This window comes from Aythya ferina, assembly GCF_964211825.1.
Source record: "Aythya ferina genome assembly, chromosome: Z".
NCBI classification, from domain to species: Eukaryota; Metazoa; Chordata; class Aves; order Anseriformes; family Anatidae; genus Aythya; species Aythya ferina.
Genome location: NC_140299.1, coordinates 48372617 through 48391223, shown reverse-complemented (window position 1 = coordinate 48391223; position 18607 = coordinate 48372617). Strand labels below are relative to the sequence as shown.

General features: G+C 34.9%; 1 protein-coding gene across 7 annotated transcripts in view; it reads left to right on the top strand.

The window, feature by feature from the left end:
- ROR2 (receptor tyrosine kinase like orphan receptor 2) overlaps positions 1–18607 on the top strand; it is a 149424-nt gene that overhangs the window by 92356 nt on the left and 38461 nt on the right. For 3 of the 7 annotated variants that reach the window (XM_084504410.1, XM_084504404.1, XM_084504406.1), the window contains exon 2: positions 12669–12746. In XM_084504410.1, the coding sequence (XP_084360536.1) occupies positions 12669–12746 (78 nt within the window). Of the gene's footprint in view, positions 1–1544; positions 1659–2561; positions 2615–3951; positions 3997–4076; positions 4121–12668; positions 12747–18607 lie in introns of those variants that run through there. The other 4 variants (XM_084504409.1, XM_084504408.1, XM_084504405.1 and 1 more) reach the window with 4 other exon arrangements.

Sequence of the window (18607 nt, the reverse complement as noted above, 5' to 3'; positions counted from 1 at the left end):
AAGCTTCATTAACAACAGAAGTCTTAGATTTCCTAATAGTACCTAAACTCACACTGTTTGTTAATGTTACGCTCTGTTACAATGGCAGCTTTAACTGTTGTATATACAGATGTAGTCTGGTTCTAGCATGCTCTCTCGCTTATTACCGCTATCAAACTTTTTCTATATTTTGGAACTAAAACATTTTTAAAGCTGATGATAATTAACATGAAGGAAGTCAACTGCTTGTATGCTTTGAACAATTTATTTGGCAATTCCTCATGTTTGTTACAAAAAGTTAATACATGAAGACATTTGGATTGGCATGATTGGCTTTTGCTTGCAAGATTTTGGTAATGTATAATACAAGTAAGTAATACCTGTGCAAATATTTGCTTAAGGATAATGAAAACCACAGCTGTCCACTTTTATTAAGTAAACGATGGTTGCAGGGGAATGAATCAAGTCTAAAAGTAACAGTCAGATCTGTGCAGAGTACCTGCTATGTATATTTTGAAATGTTGAAATATAATAAAATGCATGAAAATAAACATTTGTATGCTTCAATTTTAATTCATACTCTGAAGAATATTCTTCTTCCTTAAAATATGGTCTTTTTTCAATTCCAAAGCTAAGGCATCTGCATCGTGGCTCAGAAGTGTTAGGGATAATGTCCAGCATGTTTGGCAGTTGCTTGGAGTAGCTGCCTACTTTTATGCACTTCTCACCTTAAGAGGGAAACAATTCAATTTTCCAGCATTAAATATTGTTGGTTCCACACAAGTTGTTCCACTCCTTATTATGAAAATGATCGTTCATTCACAGACATGAGCTTGCTGTTGCATTTGTTAAAAAATAAGAGTCTAAGAGAAATAAAATCTTAAATGTGTCTGTGTGTGTGTTTTCCAAATGAGATTTGTTCAACATATAAGTAAGAATTTGAGGTCAAGGCTCAGTGCAATAACTGAACCTTGCAGTCTAAAATAAGGTTGAGTGTGTTTCTAGCTTATTTGTCCTGAAAACATGTGTTTCATTGTCACAGTTTGTTTTTTTTTTTGTTTGCTTTTTTTTTTTTTTTTGATAATGTAGAAGCAAATCTGACCCATGTGATGAACAAGAAATTGTGTTAGTTCTGCCATCACAGCAACAATAAAATAGAAAATATTTTTAGTTTGTAAAAGGAGAATTTAGACATTCAAGAGTCAGAGCTCCTCAGTGGGAAGGTACAGCTTTTAAAACCCATTGCACTTTATGCAATTGTTCCTTTCAGGACTCATTAAAATGGCAGTGTGGCAGCCTTGTATGCTGCTGCTGAAATGGAATCATAATAAAATGATTAATGTTGATCTTGTGATTAGCATCAGTTGCAATCATTAACTGTGTAATGAGGAATGATAGTGGGACCTCAGGAAATCCCTGCTTGGCTTGGGGAAAAATGTGGCAGTTAGGTGGAAACTGCCAAGTGCTTTGAAGTGCCTGCTAGTGAGTGCATGCCCAGGCTCTCTGCACTGCTGGGTTAGAGAAGCTGCTCTTTGCTCAGTGTGTGTAGGCAGGCACGGCAGAAGGGAGCTCCAAGGCATTATCATGCTGTTTGGAAGTGGCTTTGTTGGCTTGAATCTGGGGGACTGTGACTAGGTTCTCACTTGATTCGTGTGCTGTCCACCCACTGGTAACTGCAAGTATGTACATCTGGAAGTACTCTGTTCATTCTGTTTTCCACCTCAGGGCGCTACTCTTTTCTTATTATTGTTTTTGAGAAGAGCATAAGCAAACAATATCCCATCTCTTCATGCAGAAAAGTGTTACTTGGCTCTGTTAATTAAAAGCAAATAACAAAGAGCAATTTATCAAAGAAGACCATTTATGCAGCTGAGCTTTTCTTTTTTTTTTTTTCTCCTGTAGAAGTGAAGGCAACTTAAACAACAAGAGGAAGAAAAATGGGAGTCTCTTTTAGAGCAGAAAACCATTATGACTTCACTGTATGCATTCAGTTGTAATCCAAGGGATCAAATAGATTCTGCAGTAGGAAGAAAAAGACTTTTCCTGTCTAGACTCGATAAGCATAATGTTAACAAAACATTGTTTTAGATATTGCTTGTCAAATGAAGAAATATAAATAGTATTTATACATTATTATTATTATTATTATTATTAAAGTAAATAATTCAATTCTGTGAAAACTTGGAAAAACCTAGAAAAACTCAATAAAGTACGTTTCAAACTTTAAGTAAAGTAACTAGATTACATTTTTTTCAGAAGTTAAAATACAGACAAGGTGTTAGTTTTCTTTACATCCTGGGATCCCTGGTGTTTGTTCTCCTTATCCTGCATAAATGCAAATGTGACATATGGGCACACACGTGATACTGTTAAGCCACTAACAATCTTTGATCACAAGTATTTGGAGTGCTCACTGATGCTGTGTCTGGCCAAGACACTTTTACAGTGATTCTGCTGCTTCCTTACTTGCTCCACAGCCAGGGGAAGCAGAACCAGAGGAGAGGAATTGCTCCTTTTTCCACATATTATTCATATATGTGGATTATTCATATAATTCAATATATGAATGCTTTCAGAAGAAAACTAAGAATTTTAAGTGCTTGAATTAGAAACCAAGATGCTTTGTGTTTAAAAGGTTTGTCCTCTCTGAGAATTGAAGCTGGTTTATTTAACCTTATGCCAACTGTTCTTGAGCAAAACCTATAGCAGAAATATTACTGACTAATGTTAGTAATTAATTTTTGATTTTGAAATATAAAGTGAAAATTAAAAAAAATATATATAATGTAAGGATAAAAATCTTTCTTACAGTGGTTACACTGCCTGTAGTCATCAACCAAGTCAGAATAACCATTACGATACGTAACAGCAGCTTCTACTATATTTATTATGCTGTTTGATCTGTTCGGTTTTTATATTACCACCTAGATTGAGGGAGATTAATGTTTTGTTTCAAACACAGGAATGTATTTGAAAGTGTGCTTAGAAATAAATCCATTTTCAAGTATTCTACCTCACTAAGAGTGTTTTTCTGAATTAGAGTGTTAGAGATTTCAGCCTAAGGCTGCAAACAGGATTGGTATTTTTGGATTCTAAATTATTTTTCAGAAAAAAAGAGCCCTGTGAAAATTGTTGTTTCTCCCAGTTGATGGAGTGTTATACTCATAAATCATGATTATTTTCAACCTTTTGGTTGAGGCTATTTTGTTTTCACAGCCAGAAGCAGTAAAATAATCAATCATGTAATAATGCCATGGATAATTATCATGTTGCTTGGTGTTCTTTGAGCTACTGCAGGTGTGTTCAGAGCCTCTATTGGTTGTGTTTAAACTGTGATTTTACAGCTGAGGTGGTGAAGAGCTTTGGAATGTATCCCCAGTTGCTTGCCTTTTTTTTTTTTTTTTTTTTTTCCTTCCATAGTACTTTAGCAACAAATAGTGTTTGTTATGAAACCCAGAATGACTTTTTTACATGGTTCAAGAGTTTTATATGCTCCTTCATATATTGACTTTAACTGCTCAACATATAGTTGTACAGAAAAGCTATGCTTGTTATAGCTAGTGGATTTAATTCCATTGTTGCTAAATTAGAAATGACATTGAAATGAGTTTGTGGTTTAAAAAGTCTCAAACATTTACGTTGTAAATACTATTGAGTTCATTCTTATTTGTTAAAGTTTCAGAACAGTTTTATTGGCATAATTACATCTTAAAGCATTACTTAGAAACAAATTATTTTTTGCCTGTCTTCACAAGGAGCAAATGTAGTCCTCTGTAGTGGCTAGACTACCTCTGCTATGGGGTGCAGAAATATGGTTGAAATTTGGAATTCTGTGATCAGTTGAATGTGGTGTATATCATCACGGCTATCAAAAAGCTCTGCCTTGCCTTTTCTTCGCCCCAGCTTCTTGATTCTGTGCTGCTCCATCTCTTGTGCTGATTCAAAAACTCATACAGCTGCACCAGTTACTACACCAGGGAACTAACCGTTACTCCTCTCAGCCTCTGGGCAACTGAGGTACAAAAGCTTAAGGGATATTTACTGCAGACGTGAGATCTGGGTGCCCACATACTTTTGAAAATCCTGGTAGACATCTGTCTCCATCTTTTGGCATCAAATACTTTTAGTATTCTTGCCTAAGGTGACTTGGCCAGGACTTTGCAAAAAGTATTAAGAATTGAAAATGGGATCTGAATATTCCTTGGTGCAGGCTGAGATCCCATAATGATCCCCAGTCTGTATTATAAAAGAAGAGTAGATGAATTTTGTCTTATCTTTATTTAAAACTATTTTGGCTGTAAATCAGTAGAATAATTTTTACTCCAAAGTTTATTATCTCTGGAACTTTGTTGCATGCTGAACATGGTGACTTAAAACAAGTATCTTCTCTTCCATGGCTTCTGTTTGTTTTACTGTAATGCTGCAGCAGCTGTTAATGAGGGTTCTGATGTGAATGAAATCTCAATAAATCTTTATCTCCAGTATATCTCACTAACATTTCTGAATTTTCATTTTAAGTAGAAAATATGAGGTCTAGGAGGAAGAATCAAAGTTATTTAACAGCTAAACTAAAAAATGAGGGTTGTGTAATAAGAGATTGACAGTTCAATTGAAAATGCAGCTGTGATTAAATCTAAAATATACATTAACAGGCATTAAAATAAATCAAAGTATTCTCTGAAGTCTGTGTTTAAACCCCTAGTAATATTATTTTAAATGGCTTATCTGATTTTGTTCTTTTCATACTGACTTCATAGTAGTAGGTGAGGTGGCTGGTTGATGACTGGGAAGATAAACTGCATCTTATATATATATATATACATATCTATATTTCTGTTTTGGAAGATCATTGCAACTATGTGTGGAAATTAAGAGTATTTCATTCTCTGAGTTTTATGCTAATGGGCAGCTCATCATGGTGTTTTATTGTGTTTTAAGATGATTTGATGGCAGGTTAATAGAGATTGGTTTATTAAATGAGGAAGTTTTGCAGAACCATTGTGAAATTTGCAAAGCAGGTTTTTCATCATGCACTTGTCTACTAGTTTTCTAAAACTGTCCACTGCTGTATCTTGTCTGTATCATCAGTCTGTGAATGCAAATATTCGCTATATCAGAGATGAATGCAATATGTAGATTCTCTCTTTATGCATTTAACTGACAAAAGAATATCAAGCTATAGGATTTTAAAGACCTGTTAAGATGTGTTTGATAAATGAGGTGTCCCTGTGCAGAATGAAGGTGATTTAATATTTGTGTTTGGAATTTTACTTTAAATTAATGCAAAATTTTCTGTCCTAAACAAATAATGAAGCTCTTTTCGTTGCCTCAGATTTGCCTTTGTTCCCTTGTGTAGTTCCCACATTTTGCAATAGAGCATTTTTTTCCTGACATTAAACTATTTCATTATAGCTCTTAGGTAAAATAGAAAAAAATCTAAAGAGAAGAAAATTCATACTTATGAAACAAGAGATTTGCTTCAACAAGGAATGCTTATAAATTGTGGGGATTTATTCTGTATAAATCAGTCCTGGCTCCTGTAAAGGGTTTCTTGTCTGCATTTTCTTCCAGCTTTCTGAAGGTTCTGTTACTTGCAGGCTGGTGTTGGCGTTACTTTAAATATACTTGTTTGATGTTATTTTGATGACTCTGTTGTTAGAGCAGGCATACAAAAGCTTACTCCATTTCCAATAGTATTATAGTGAAAGCTTTTTATTACTATGAATTTAACTGCAAGTAATTTTAAAGTACTTATGGATGGTATCAAAAATACATTTAAATTAAGTGTTTACCATATTATCTGGCAAAAAGTTTGCTTTGAAAGCTGATAGCAAGTTAAGAAATGTTTGTTATTCAGACTTCACAGTCATCTGAGTAGAGCAACTGCAACAAAAACTGCAGGTTATTTCCCCCACCTTTAGCTATTTTTATGTGAAATTGCAGCAGTTAAGTAACATGTGCTGTGGTGGTTCTAATCTGCCATAACTATGAAAGGGGTGCACTGATTTTATGCTACAAACTGTGTCTTTTGTAGACTATTCACCACCCTTTACAGGTCTGCCAAGCCCACTCTGCAATTGGTTGCCAGGGGCTGCAGATGTTGGAAAAGAGAAATTTCAATGAAAGGCCCTGATTCAGCAACCTAAGCAGCCTGCCTCCCCCAGCCAAAGTAATCAGATTGGCAGCTGAATCAAAGGGTACAGTGGGCCCTTTGTTTGTGAGCTCCAGAGGTTAGTAATTGACAGAAGGTCAACAAAGTTTTATGAAGAAAAGAACAGAATATTAGAGGGTATTAGGCTGCAGAAAGAGAGTTTGAGAGTTTTATGTTATTGAAAGAAAGTTGGAACCTGAGTCAAAGGTTACAGTTGTGGGAAGCAAAGGGTGCATATTGACATTTGAATCTGAAAATAGTTTCAGCTACAGGAACAGGGCTATTGATGAGCAGAAGGAATGGCTGAACAAAAATCAGCAGTTGCCCTAGCTGTAGGTATGTGCAGTTGTTAGTGTTGAAGGATTTGTTTGTAAGCTTTGGGATTTAACATACAATGGTAGAAGGATGGTCATTTTCCTCATAGAATCATGAGTCTAGAAGAGATTTTAAGAGGTCCTGTTTCACCCCGAGGAAAAGAAGAATTAACTGTATCTGTGCAGTATCATGTGCAATAGGTGCTTTTCTAATCTCCCACCTTGGAAAATGTCATTTGTGGAGACCTGTGCAGGTGAAGAATGTGAGGTCGCAGTCCGCGTCTAATCTTCTTCAGACTAAGCAGGCTTTGTCATTTGTTGTTTCTTTTTGTTGGTCATATTTTTAGACCAACCCTGTGGCACTAATTGTAGTATTTCAGTTTGTCCCAGATCCTTTTTTGAAAGATGATACACAAAACTGGAGAAAAGACTCCAGGGGTATACTAGTGTTGAGTAGACTGGAGGGATTACCACTGTTTACATGTTCTGGTGTGATATTTGCCTTGTTTGCAGTAACTTAAGATTGTTGACTAATGTTCAATTCTAATCTGTGTAAGCCAATTCAGTGTTGGCTTCTATGTTGGTTATTACTCATCTCTGCTGTACTGGAAATGCTTAAAAATAATCTCTTTGTTCCATTATTTTTCCAGGAACTGATGTTAAGCTGATGGGTCTCTAATTCTCTGGCACCCCTTTTCACTCTTTTTAATAAGTAATAAGAACTATTTGTGCAATTTCCAGCCCTTTAAGTTCTCAACTGTTCTATACAAGAACTGAAAGACAGTTATAAATGTTGCATGACATTGCATCAGCCAGCTCTTAACTGCTCTAAATTAATCAGGCCCACTCTGGCTGAAAATACCTGACTTTGTTATTCTCTTCCTGTTTGAAGCTGAGGTTCTGGTTTGTCCCTGGTATTAATTATAATAACTGCCTGCTTGGGACTGGCTTTTTGATGAAGATTAATGTATTGTTTTGATGTCTGTTTATAGCCATAAACATTTTTAAATCTGTTTATTGCAATTACCTCTCAAGTAATGAATGATGTGTAAACTCATAACCATTTCAGAAGAAAAAAATTAATTCTGTTATGAACGGTGTATGGACTCGGTGTATGGAGATGGTGTGGTTTACCAGGCAATTTAGTTTTTCAAGCGTGTGAGCATTCCTGTCTCAGTAGTGCAGGATGATTTCTTGTGTGTTGTGTTGGTCATCAGTGCCTAAAATGAAATAGTGAATCTACCTGCCCTAGAAACCTTGTAGCTTAGCGAATCTTTCTCATATTTGTCAGGAGAAGGGAGTTCACATGCAAAGGGAAAACTATTTCTATTCAGTTGGAAAACTGTTTAATATATTGTTGTTTTGTTGTTGTTGTTTCTTCTTCTGCAGTTTGCTGTAGTATGTCACAAAGATCGAGTAATATTAACTTGTATTTTGTACATCAGAAGTATTGAATATTGACTTTAAATATGATTTGTGTTTTGATGTTTGTATTTTCCTTACATTGAAATAGCTTCCTCTCCTGCCCTGAAAACCTAAGACATTTTTTCTGTGTAAGTAAGCAGTATAAAAGAGGTACTATTTACAGTAGCTATATTTTACTTGGTAGTATGGTTCCTGAAAAGAGGGGTATTCCTGAGGACCTGACAGTTGGTAAATCTGGAACATGCATCACCATACTGGCTTTCTGCATTCAGGCTGAGTTCTGGTTATGCTGAAGTCTTGTCAGTTCAAGTAGTGCACAAGGAGGGCAAACACTGGTCGTCTTCTCTACCTGACACTCAAAGCAAATGTAGATTGAAGAAGTGGGTGTTCAGAAATAAGCTGTGATGTATTTAAAGTCTGATCAGAGAATATGTGTAAGTGAAAAACATGAGAACAACCATTCTGGAGCAGATCAGAGGTCTACTCAGCTCTGTGACATGGCTCTGATGGAAACAAAAAGGAGATGCTGAAGAAAAAGGGTAAGAAGGGGGCTGGCAAGTAGAGTAGTACTTCTGGGTCTTTTCCTCACCTCCAGCCATTTTGAGCTCAAGGGTTTCCTCTCCAACATATGATTTCTGTAGATTAGTTAGTGCTCAATGGATTTTTATTCCATGAACTTGTCTGGTCTCACCTATACTCCATGTGATCTCTGCCCACAACCAAACCACATCTCATATGAGAAAATGTTACCCTTCACTTGTTCTAAAATTGCCTTTTGCTGTTTTTCCCTCATACCCCTATGTCTTTTACTGAGAGGTTGGTAAAAGAGAGAACAGTTTGAATACTCCAAGAACCTCATGACTCAAAACTTTGCTGCCATACACCTCAGCTGTCGTCTCCCCAGAATTCTAGTAGCTGTGAAGAAGCTGTTTTATAACTTTTATTATCCTCATTGCTCTTCTCTAAAACTCTTTCAACTCTTCTGTGCCCTTTTTCAAGATGAGAGCACCTGAACATGCAACGTTCAATGTATTAGAGAATGCCTTAGCATCATTATACAACAGCGACATAATGATATTTTCAGTTTTATCCTTTATTCCTTTCCGAGGTATATACAACACTACTTGGATTTTCTTTTCTTACTGCTGCTGAGCTCAATTTTGATGGAACTAATAATTTTGAGACCAAGATCTTGTTCCTCAATTATCATAGTTAGCTCTGAAAAAAGATGTTATTTAGAAAAAGTTTTCCCCATGTGCATTGTTTTTCATTTCTCTTCATCATTCTCAGTCAGGTCTGTTTTCATTCCCATTCCATGTCTCCACTTTCTTTATTTTGAATATAAATCACAGAATCACAGAATGATTGAGGTTGGAAAGGACCTCCAGAGATGGTCTAGTCAAGCAGGGTCACCTCCAGCATGTCACACAGGATGGCAGCCCATTCCAGTGCTCTGTCACCCAAACCATAAAGAAGTTCTTCCTCATGTGGTGATGGAACCTCCTGTGGTTCAATCTAGCACTTGTCCTATCACTGGCCACCACTTAGAAGAGTTTGGCCCTGTCCTCTTGACATTGTCCCCCGAAGTATTTGTAGAGGTTGATAAGATCCCCACTCAATCTCCTCTACTCTAGGCTAAACAGGCCCAGCTTGCTTAGTCTTTCCTCATAAGACAAATGTGATACCTGTGTAACTTTTGGTCATTTATTTTCTATTCTTGTGGATTTTCTCCTATTCTGGCGGCAGCAGAACTGCCAGAAAAAATGCCAGGAAAAAATACAGAAAGTAGGAAGAAAAGTAAAATGGGATACCCAGACTGGAATATTGAATAAATTAAACGGGAAAAGACATGCAAGCTAAAAATCAGAAATAGGAGTACAATTATGTAGGGATCTTCAAACAAATGTAAGACAGAAAACTTGATGTATGTATCTGTGGAAAATTGGTGATGGCGCATGATCAGATGTGCATCTACCTTATAGTGAGGAGAGTTAAGGAAAAATGACAGTGAGGGTTATTATCTAGATGATTTAACTAGATGAACCTGAGCCATCTACTGATGGAAGTACAAGGGATCTTCTCCTTGCAGGATAAATGTACTAAGTTAGGAATTAAATTCAGAAAGCATTGAAAATGATATTCAACAAGAATACATATTGTTTTCATTGGAGAGTTTCTTGGCTGTAGGATTCTTTTATTCTGTTTGACACAAAGGGAAAAGATTTTATTTGGTTGCGCTATTTTCTTGATCATCTGATCCATAAGCATTTCTGGTGGGGAAAAAAAAAAGAAAGATTAATTTTTAATGCTGATGATAACGTCATGGTGATTTAACTTATGGTTCAGTAAATTCAATCTTAAGCTTGGGAATTCGTATTGAATGTGGTCTAAGTGGAGTTTTTCAAATTGCAGAAAATATAAATGTTTCTTTCATAAAAGCAACAGTTTAAGTGACAGGTCTGTTTTGTATTTATAATTTACAAAGTACACAAAGGATTTTCAATCTTAACATTAGTTAGTTACAAAGACATTGCATGTAGGTGCTGTCTATGGTTTGTAATTATCCTTTCATAAACCACATCTGGAGAGAAATGTTTTTACCAGACATAAACATATCAAGCATGAGAATGAATTACACAAAACTATTGTTGAAACATTTTCAAATCAGCAAATGCTTTTTTCTCTTTCCATCTTTATTCTGAAAAGCTTTCAAAAGAAAAAAAAAAAAAGAGATGAGTCTGGGAGGAAGGAAAAATAGAAAGAAATTTCTGTGCTAATTTATCTGAGTTAATGCTTTTTCCTGTTATGAATCTCCCTAATTGACTGAAGAAATGGAAACAAGTCTTAAAATTAAATACGTGGCATTAAAGCAAATGTGGCACTCAGATCTTGGGCAGTTTGGGATTCTGGAGGACTAAGCAAAAAGTAATAAAGTGTGCCTAAGAATGAACTTCTATAATCTTTCATCCAATGAATACTGGTGGATTATGATAATCTGAGCTAGCCAAGTGCAAGTGGTTGTGGACTGAAAGAACAGTTGCTTTTCCTACTCTTCCCTTTACTCCACTGTCTGGTCTGAAGTCATACTTTTATCTCCTGTGTGACTGGTAAATGTTGAAGTCCCTCTAAACTCCTTGTGGAACCTAGGGGAGGTCAATCAGAGGCAAGGTGAACTTGCCTAGCTGCTTCTTGATAAAAATTAGAGGTGATATATCTCTGCCAGAAGTTGACAGAAGCACTCCTGACATGCCTTTATCAGTTCACACATAATCATGTCTACCCAAGCCTTAAACTTTCTAGTTCAAAAGAGAGTGTCTCATCATATGTATAGCACTGTTTTTACCGTTAGTCTAACTGGGGTGTCAGGGAATGAGCACACAATTCATTTGGCATCAGAAGCACTACCAGGCTAGGAGCCTCAAGCAGTATGAGATGAAGGGATGAATGAAGTAATGACAAAGGGTGAGGAATGAGAAAAAATACTTAAGTTCAGACCTGCTATAATGTAGAGGATCTGTCTGATTTCTGTGTAAACTTAAAGATGTTAGCTAAATATTTTGTTCTCAACAATAATGGTGACATTCTTAATTCTTCTTTTGTAATGCAGTGGGAGTTATAGATGTTATTAATTGTATTTCATCACTGTAGTTTGCAGCCAGAATGTTTTTATAAGACTTATTTAGCGTGAAGAAAGGGCTATGGGGACAAAAGAAAGTGTGAGAACCTTTTCTCTAGTTCTGTTTTGTCTAAAATGTCACCATGAACACCCCTGCTGAAGAAATATCTACAACAAGTACCATATTTTTCACTTTGGATCCTGATAACCTTAGATTTATTTGCTCTTAGTGATACAGTGAGACAATAAGGAATTTGGATGATTGAATGTGAATTAGTGGGATTACAGAAATATAGCATATCTGAGAAGTTGTTTTAGTAAGAACAATGGCATAACCTTGTCTTATTTATAAATTTAGCTTTTATCCTTAAAGAATAATTCTTTCAAAAAAGAGAGACCAAACTGGGGAATGTCCACTTCTTAATGGACAGGATTTCCTAAGAACCACGGAAGCAAAGGAACATGGAAGTGTTTTTTGCTGTCTGCAGAAACTGCTGGCTAACATTGTTTCTAGCTTGCTCTGATATGTGCTAGACATAAGCAAGGAGGGTAAACAGAAGAAAGTCTGTTTTGTCAGCATTTGGAATACTTGAGGAAAGATAATGAGTAGCTCAGTACTTGAAAAAGTGGTAAAATCATCGGGGAAAATTTTTCATTGCTTTGTTTTCATTTCTGGGAGATAGATTTTAGAGATGTGTCTGAGAATAGGATAAGAAAATTAGCAAAGATGGTGAGTCTGACCTCTAAAAATAGAATCTAACTTATTGTAATGTAACTTCAGAAATAGATTTATGCCATTTCACAGTTCAGAGTGTCAGTAATGTTCAGGTACTACTTGGTTTGCTGGACCAGTGAAACTATCAGGAAATATGTGATTTAAAAAAAAAAAAAAAAAAAAGTATGAACTTTATTCTGGTGAGAACTGGATTTATATTTATTTATTTATTTATTTTTAATGCTGCCCATGCTTGTAAAGCACAAGGTGTTATACAGAACAGATTTATTGTTATGTTTTCTAAACTGGTATGGATAAAAACTGTCTTGCTATTAGGTGTTACCTATGTGTTATTCTAGAACCAAGATTTGGCCTGCATAAGTTAGCTGAACTCACTATCGTGATTCAGTTTAAGAGACAGATTAAGTTAGAGCCTCAGTTTAAACAAACCTTTTATTTTCTTCCTAGGTGAAATGGAAATTCCAGATTCAAATGACCCCTTAGGTCATGTGGATGGACTTGAGAGACCAATTCCAACACCTAAAGGTAAAATTAACTGTAGTTCTTTTTTTTTTTTTTTTTTTTTTTTTTTTTCCCTCAAATTATAAACATACTTTATAAAGCACCAAAAAAACCCTGTTATGTTTTCAATTATCTGTATATACATCTCTGTAAGAAAGGCAGCCTTGCATGTCTTCATATTTCTGATTCTAAGTAAGAACAGTGAGGTTACAGGAGTCTGTAAAAAATATTTTTTAAGCATTTTCTTAAGGCTTGCACTGAGGGATTATATGATTGACCCAAACATATGGTTATTACTACCTTCCTGCTATATTGTTCATCAGGTCGGTGCCATGAATATGATCTGATTTTGTACAGTACCACGCTAGGCATTTATAGGTAAATTTAAAGATATCTCTGAATATCTTTATCTTGAGATAACTAAATCTAGCCTCTTTAATTTATTCTTCTGTGGCAACGCAAGCGTACTTACAATTTATGGATCTCTGAGCATTAGCGATTTTTTTTTTTAAACAGACTGGAATAACAGAATTTATAATAAATTGTTGTTTAACGTAAATTTGTATTATACTTTATTACTTAAAGTGTAGATCCAAATGCTATGACCTGTAAATATTCTCCTTTATGTATCCTTTATGTATCCTTTTTGTATCACAATCACAGATTTATTGCAAATTTTGATTCCAAATAAATAGCGTAATTTCATAAAACAGAGCACTTTCAGTATTTTGCCTGAAGAAACACATGCTTTCTAACTTGTACAGATTTTTTCTTCTTATGGATCCAACTGCTATATAAAGACTGAGGCAAAGAAGGCATTAGGTACTTCAGCATTTTCTCTGTCATGTGTAACCAGGCCTGCCACCTTGTTCAACAATGGGCCCACATTTTCCCTAGTCTTTCTTTTGTCACTGATGTACTTATTGAAGCCTCTTTTGCTCTCTTTGACATCCCTGGACAGATTCAATTCCATTTGGGATTTAGATTTTTGGAATTTAATTCCCTGATAATCTCTAAGTATAAGGATTATTTTATACTTTCTGGTGTTTTTTGTTTGTTTGTTTGTTTGTTTTTTTCCCCCACCCCCCTCCATATGTCAACCTTTATACTTAGAAAAAAAATGCTCTCTGACTTACCATTAGCAGTCTTAGCAAGATGAGAACATGTTGTAATCTACCAAGCTCTGAGATGCTGGCCAGATATTTTTCTCAGAACTTCTTTTTCAGAGATCTCAAATTTTGAGGGGACTGTGGAATACAGTCACTGTATGCTGTCATAGATATCCGATATTAAATAATTCTTTTTTATTGTGCTTCATCTGAAAGTAAGATTTCTTACCTTGCCTGTGCTTATTGGAAGATTTTTCAGAATCTTCTGTTAATCATCTATTAATTTCTATGCTTAATTGGATAGAAAAATGACATGGCTACCTTTTGGAGAAATATAGATAAACACAGAAGAAACTGAAAGATTTTCTAATCAGGATCTGGTCATTGATGTGAGATACTCTGTTCCTCCCATTTGAGGGTAAACTCAGGACATTCTTCTTCCCGACCTTTTTTTAATTGCTTAAGTTCCCAATTTATTTTAGAGGATTAAACTTTGTCTTCCATTACAGGAATAATTTAAATAACTGTCATTTGTGTCAGCCACACAGTATGCCAGAATTGTGTTATCTACTCCACACTCAAGTACTCAATGCTTTTGAAGGGAAAAAGTCAATGTTAATGTTTAACTGCAATTGACAGACTTTTAGAATGGGACCATCTTACCAATTAAACTCTTTTGTTATGTCTGAATTTTTAAGGATGCAGACATAAAAGAAAATGCTCCTTTCATGTGACATAACTTGCTAAATTCTTGCCCAGAAAGGAGTTGTAGTTATTTCCTTTTCCTTTTTTTTTTTTTTTTTTTTTTTTTCCAGAGCCACCGGCAATACCTGTCTGAGGAAGTAATTAATCACATCTCAAATGTTTCTACGTCATAAGGATTTTTATTTTCTTCAGAGAAAAAAAAAAAAAAAAAAAAAGAGACCCTTGCTCTTATATGACTCATTGGTATAGAATCAGTTGCTAGTTTCTAACATGTCTGGTCTGGAAGTGGCCTCATTTTGCTCCTCTTATTTTTGTGGCAACAAAATTCTCAAATAAGCAAAAATCCATTGGCTGAAACATTTTGTTTCTTTGGTTTGAATGTTAACACAAATTAACCCTTGTGTTTCTGTATCATAACAAGGCAACAGTTTTTATTTCAAAAATCATTGCACAGTTGTATTTTGGAAATTTGTGTGTACCATGAGAAAAATAGAGTCCTTAACTTCTTCCACCACATTGGCCTTCATTGAGGAATGCTTAGTTATACTAATCTGTGACCTTTATTTTTTTTTCTCTTAGTAGAATTGACACAATATAGGCCTGAAAGTAATAGTAAACAAGCTTCAGTATTGCCAAGGTTAGATCCACTGCAGAACTGTGTAGGTCACTTTTGTCCTCAGAATACTCCAGAAACCCTGAAAAATGTTTCTGTCTCCAGAAGTAACCAGGTTAAGCAAGATATTATTAATAATATGCAACTTTTAAAAAAGTTGTAAGTCTGTTCATTCAAGTGAAACTAGCCTTCTAGTTCTGAACAGACTTAATTTCACTCAGACAGCAGCTTCTGAAAGTTGATGGGATAGGACCATGACTCAGCCATCAAGGAGAATTTACCTACCAGTAAATTTACTGAATAACAAGGAGAATTTACCCACCTGTTTCCTTTAAGTGAACACCTGAACTGCTACCAAAAGAGCACTGCCTCTGAGCAATGTTTTTCTGGAACCAGAACATAACACTGAGCTTTTGCTGTAGGAGAACTTAGGTCTTCTGGAGGTCTTTTGGGTATGTCGGAATGATAAATAAAAAAATCTCTTCCCAGTCCAATGAGTTCCACCAAGTAGGACACTTAGTCTAAGTAAGACACCTGGGCTTCATCCCTCTAAGTATGAGAAAGTACTGCTCAAAAATAGGTTTCCTTCTGCTAATAGGAGAGCATAAGCCCACTGATTTAAGTGTGAGGGACAATGTTCAGACTGTGGCAATATTTCAGTGGCAATTCTTTATTCCCAAATTGGCTGTAATTTGTTCCAAAATATATCTGAAGTATCCAGATGCTTGTGTATGTGATCCAAAGTCTATGTGATCCAAAGCATTTTATTTTACATGTTTGTGGATGCGTTTTTGTACAGTGAGATCAAATCATAAAAGGAAAATGGGGTGCAAATGATGGAATTAAATTAGGCTGTAAAGGTATCAGTTCATCTGGAAACATTATGTGGCAATGTATAACTCAACTTATTCTCCTTAACTACTCATATATTTTAGGAGAGCTGCCAAACTTCTCTTGCATTTCCTAACATGGATTCAATATATTGCTATACATTGCTCATCTTCGTACTAGAGGTAAAGGGCAAAGAATTGAGAAGACTGCTTTACATTTAGGAAAACAATCTGTGCAAGAAATGAGGAGTCTTGACTTCTCCACCCTCTCCTTATTAGAGTGGTGCTTCTCAGTGTATTTCCAGTCCTGATTTATATGTGGAAGGAGCAACTTTAATGGACTGTCACCATCTACTGAGGTGCAGTGGTATGATACGTGTCCCCTAAGCTCTTGTACTTTCAGCAGTGTTGCTGTACAAAACTCCAGAAAGAAGTGCTTTATATTTCAGCAACTTTCATCTTTCATATCTCTTATGACAGTGTTCTGATCTTAGATAAGCTCAGAACACTCCACAACACTTTGATATTTTTATAGATTACCTGTCAATTCTTTGAATACTTTATACTCTTTTACTGTATTCATAACGGTACCTTTGGGAGTAGTGTCATCTTTCTCTTGTCATTTCTTTTACCTGTAAAATTAGAGCACTGTTAACATTATGCTATTCCATAACATAAAGTATGTTTTTTTTATGTCAAAAATATGTCTTATTATTGAAAATAGTGAATTAGCTCCTAATGATAAACATGATTACTTTATATATATATATTTTGTGTTGGATGTAAAGTATTATTAACCTTGAAAGAAAATGCCGTCACAAAAGGTTGCCAGTTGAAGCTGAGGCAAGAGAGCCTATGTTATTTTTTTTACAGCCTACAAAAATAACTATCAGTTATTTGAAGACAAAAATGAGAATTGTAGAGAGGTAGAAACAAAGAAAAAGCAAGGAGTTGAAGGAATGATAATCCCACATTGCTATTTAAGCAAATGATGTTATATATTCTTCTAATGGTTTTGAAAACTGGGAAGTCCTACAAGATGAACCAAAAAAGGCTTTGAATTAGATCAGTCTTGCAGAAAATAAAATTTGCTTTTTTATATAGAAAAAAAGTTGATTTTAAATGTTTAGTATTTTAAGCGAATGCTGTTGCAACTTATGATATGTTATATAATACTGAAGAGATGGATTTATGCTTTTTTTCAACCGTTGCATTTAAAATTATTTAAGCGCATATATGTCTTATCAGAGAACATGCATTTTAAAAGGTGATAATGTGTATATATATGTGATTATTATCATTTGCTCTGAAGTTATTGTTTTATGTTTAGGTATCTAGCACTTTATGATTCAGATTTTCCATTCTTTCAGAAGCTGGATATGTGGAACTTGGAATAGTATTGTACAAATAACCACTTAGGCCATATGTAAATTTGGCAAGTCACTTAAACTCTCCTTGCTTTACTTTCTACATTTGGAAAGTAACACTGATGATATCTTCCTATTTCCTAAGACTTAAGTATTCTTAATGATTAAGAATTTTTGAAATAAATAGCTGCAAGTTTTTGATAATTGCTACTCATGGAGGTGATCGTGATGATAGTTTGAAAATTAGTTATGCTTGGTTATTTATAAAATCAGTATAGGGAAAATGAGCAGCAACTAACGAAAATGGAAATCAAAACTCTAATCAAAAACATCTATGCCAGAATTAATTTGATTCAAAGTAGCTATAGAGATTTAGAGAGTTTTTTTAGAACCAAATCCAAAATCACAGCTAAGATCTTAAAATAACAGAAGTAGAAGGATCATTTTGTATCGTGTTTATGACAAGCATGCCACATATGGTTTGAGACAATAGCTATGACATCTAAGTCCCAGAATAATATAAATAAAAAGAAGAAAAATAGTATGTATGTGGGGTTTCTGTGATAATTACTTTCTTTATGTTTTTAGCTTAAAATGTGTCTTTGTGCATATAAAAACAACTAGACATTTGTACCGTATGTGGGAAAAGTTTATTTTTATATTCCTACCAAAACATGCAAAATAGTCCTGTCATCTTAATTTTGATTTGCTGTGGAATTCAGTTTGATATATTTCTATCAAATATACTTCATGTTAAAATATGAAGTACTGGCAACGTAACAAAGACATTTCAAAATACAAAAGAGTTCTCTAGCATTCGTGTCAGTCATTTCCCTAAGATACTTTATTCACAGGATACATACAGTATGGTAGTATAATATCTTATGTAGATTAAGTTGTATCATTCTCTCATAGCTTCTTGACAGAACAGTTTTTACTCCATTCAAGGAAAACAACTATTAGTAACGGTTGTACACTATGTTAGTAACCATAATAAAAGAGAAATTTAATTTAGAGTGCCTTTGCCTACAGCAAATGCAGAGACATCCGTCAGATATCTTTTCCTTCGAGCATTCTGATAACCAAGCCAGAGACCACTGAAAGCAAAGGAAGCATTTTCCTTCATTTTCATGAACTTTGGAACAAAGCCAGACTACAGAAAAGACTGTATATAAAACCAGTTTTTCTGTAACACAGAAAACTGCTGGCCATTATACTTGGATTTTTATGTTTTTAAATGTATTTGAATACCTATATTCCA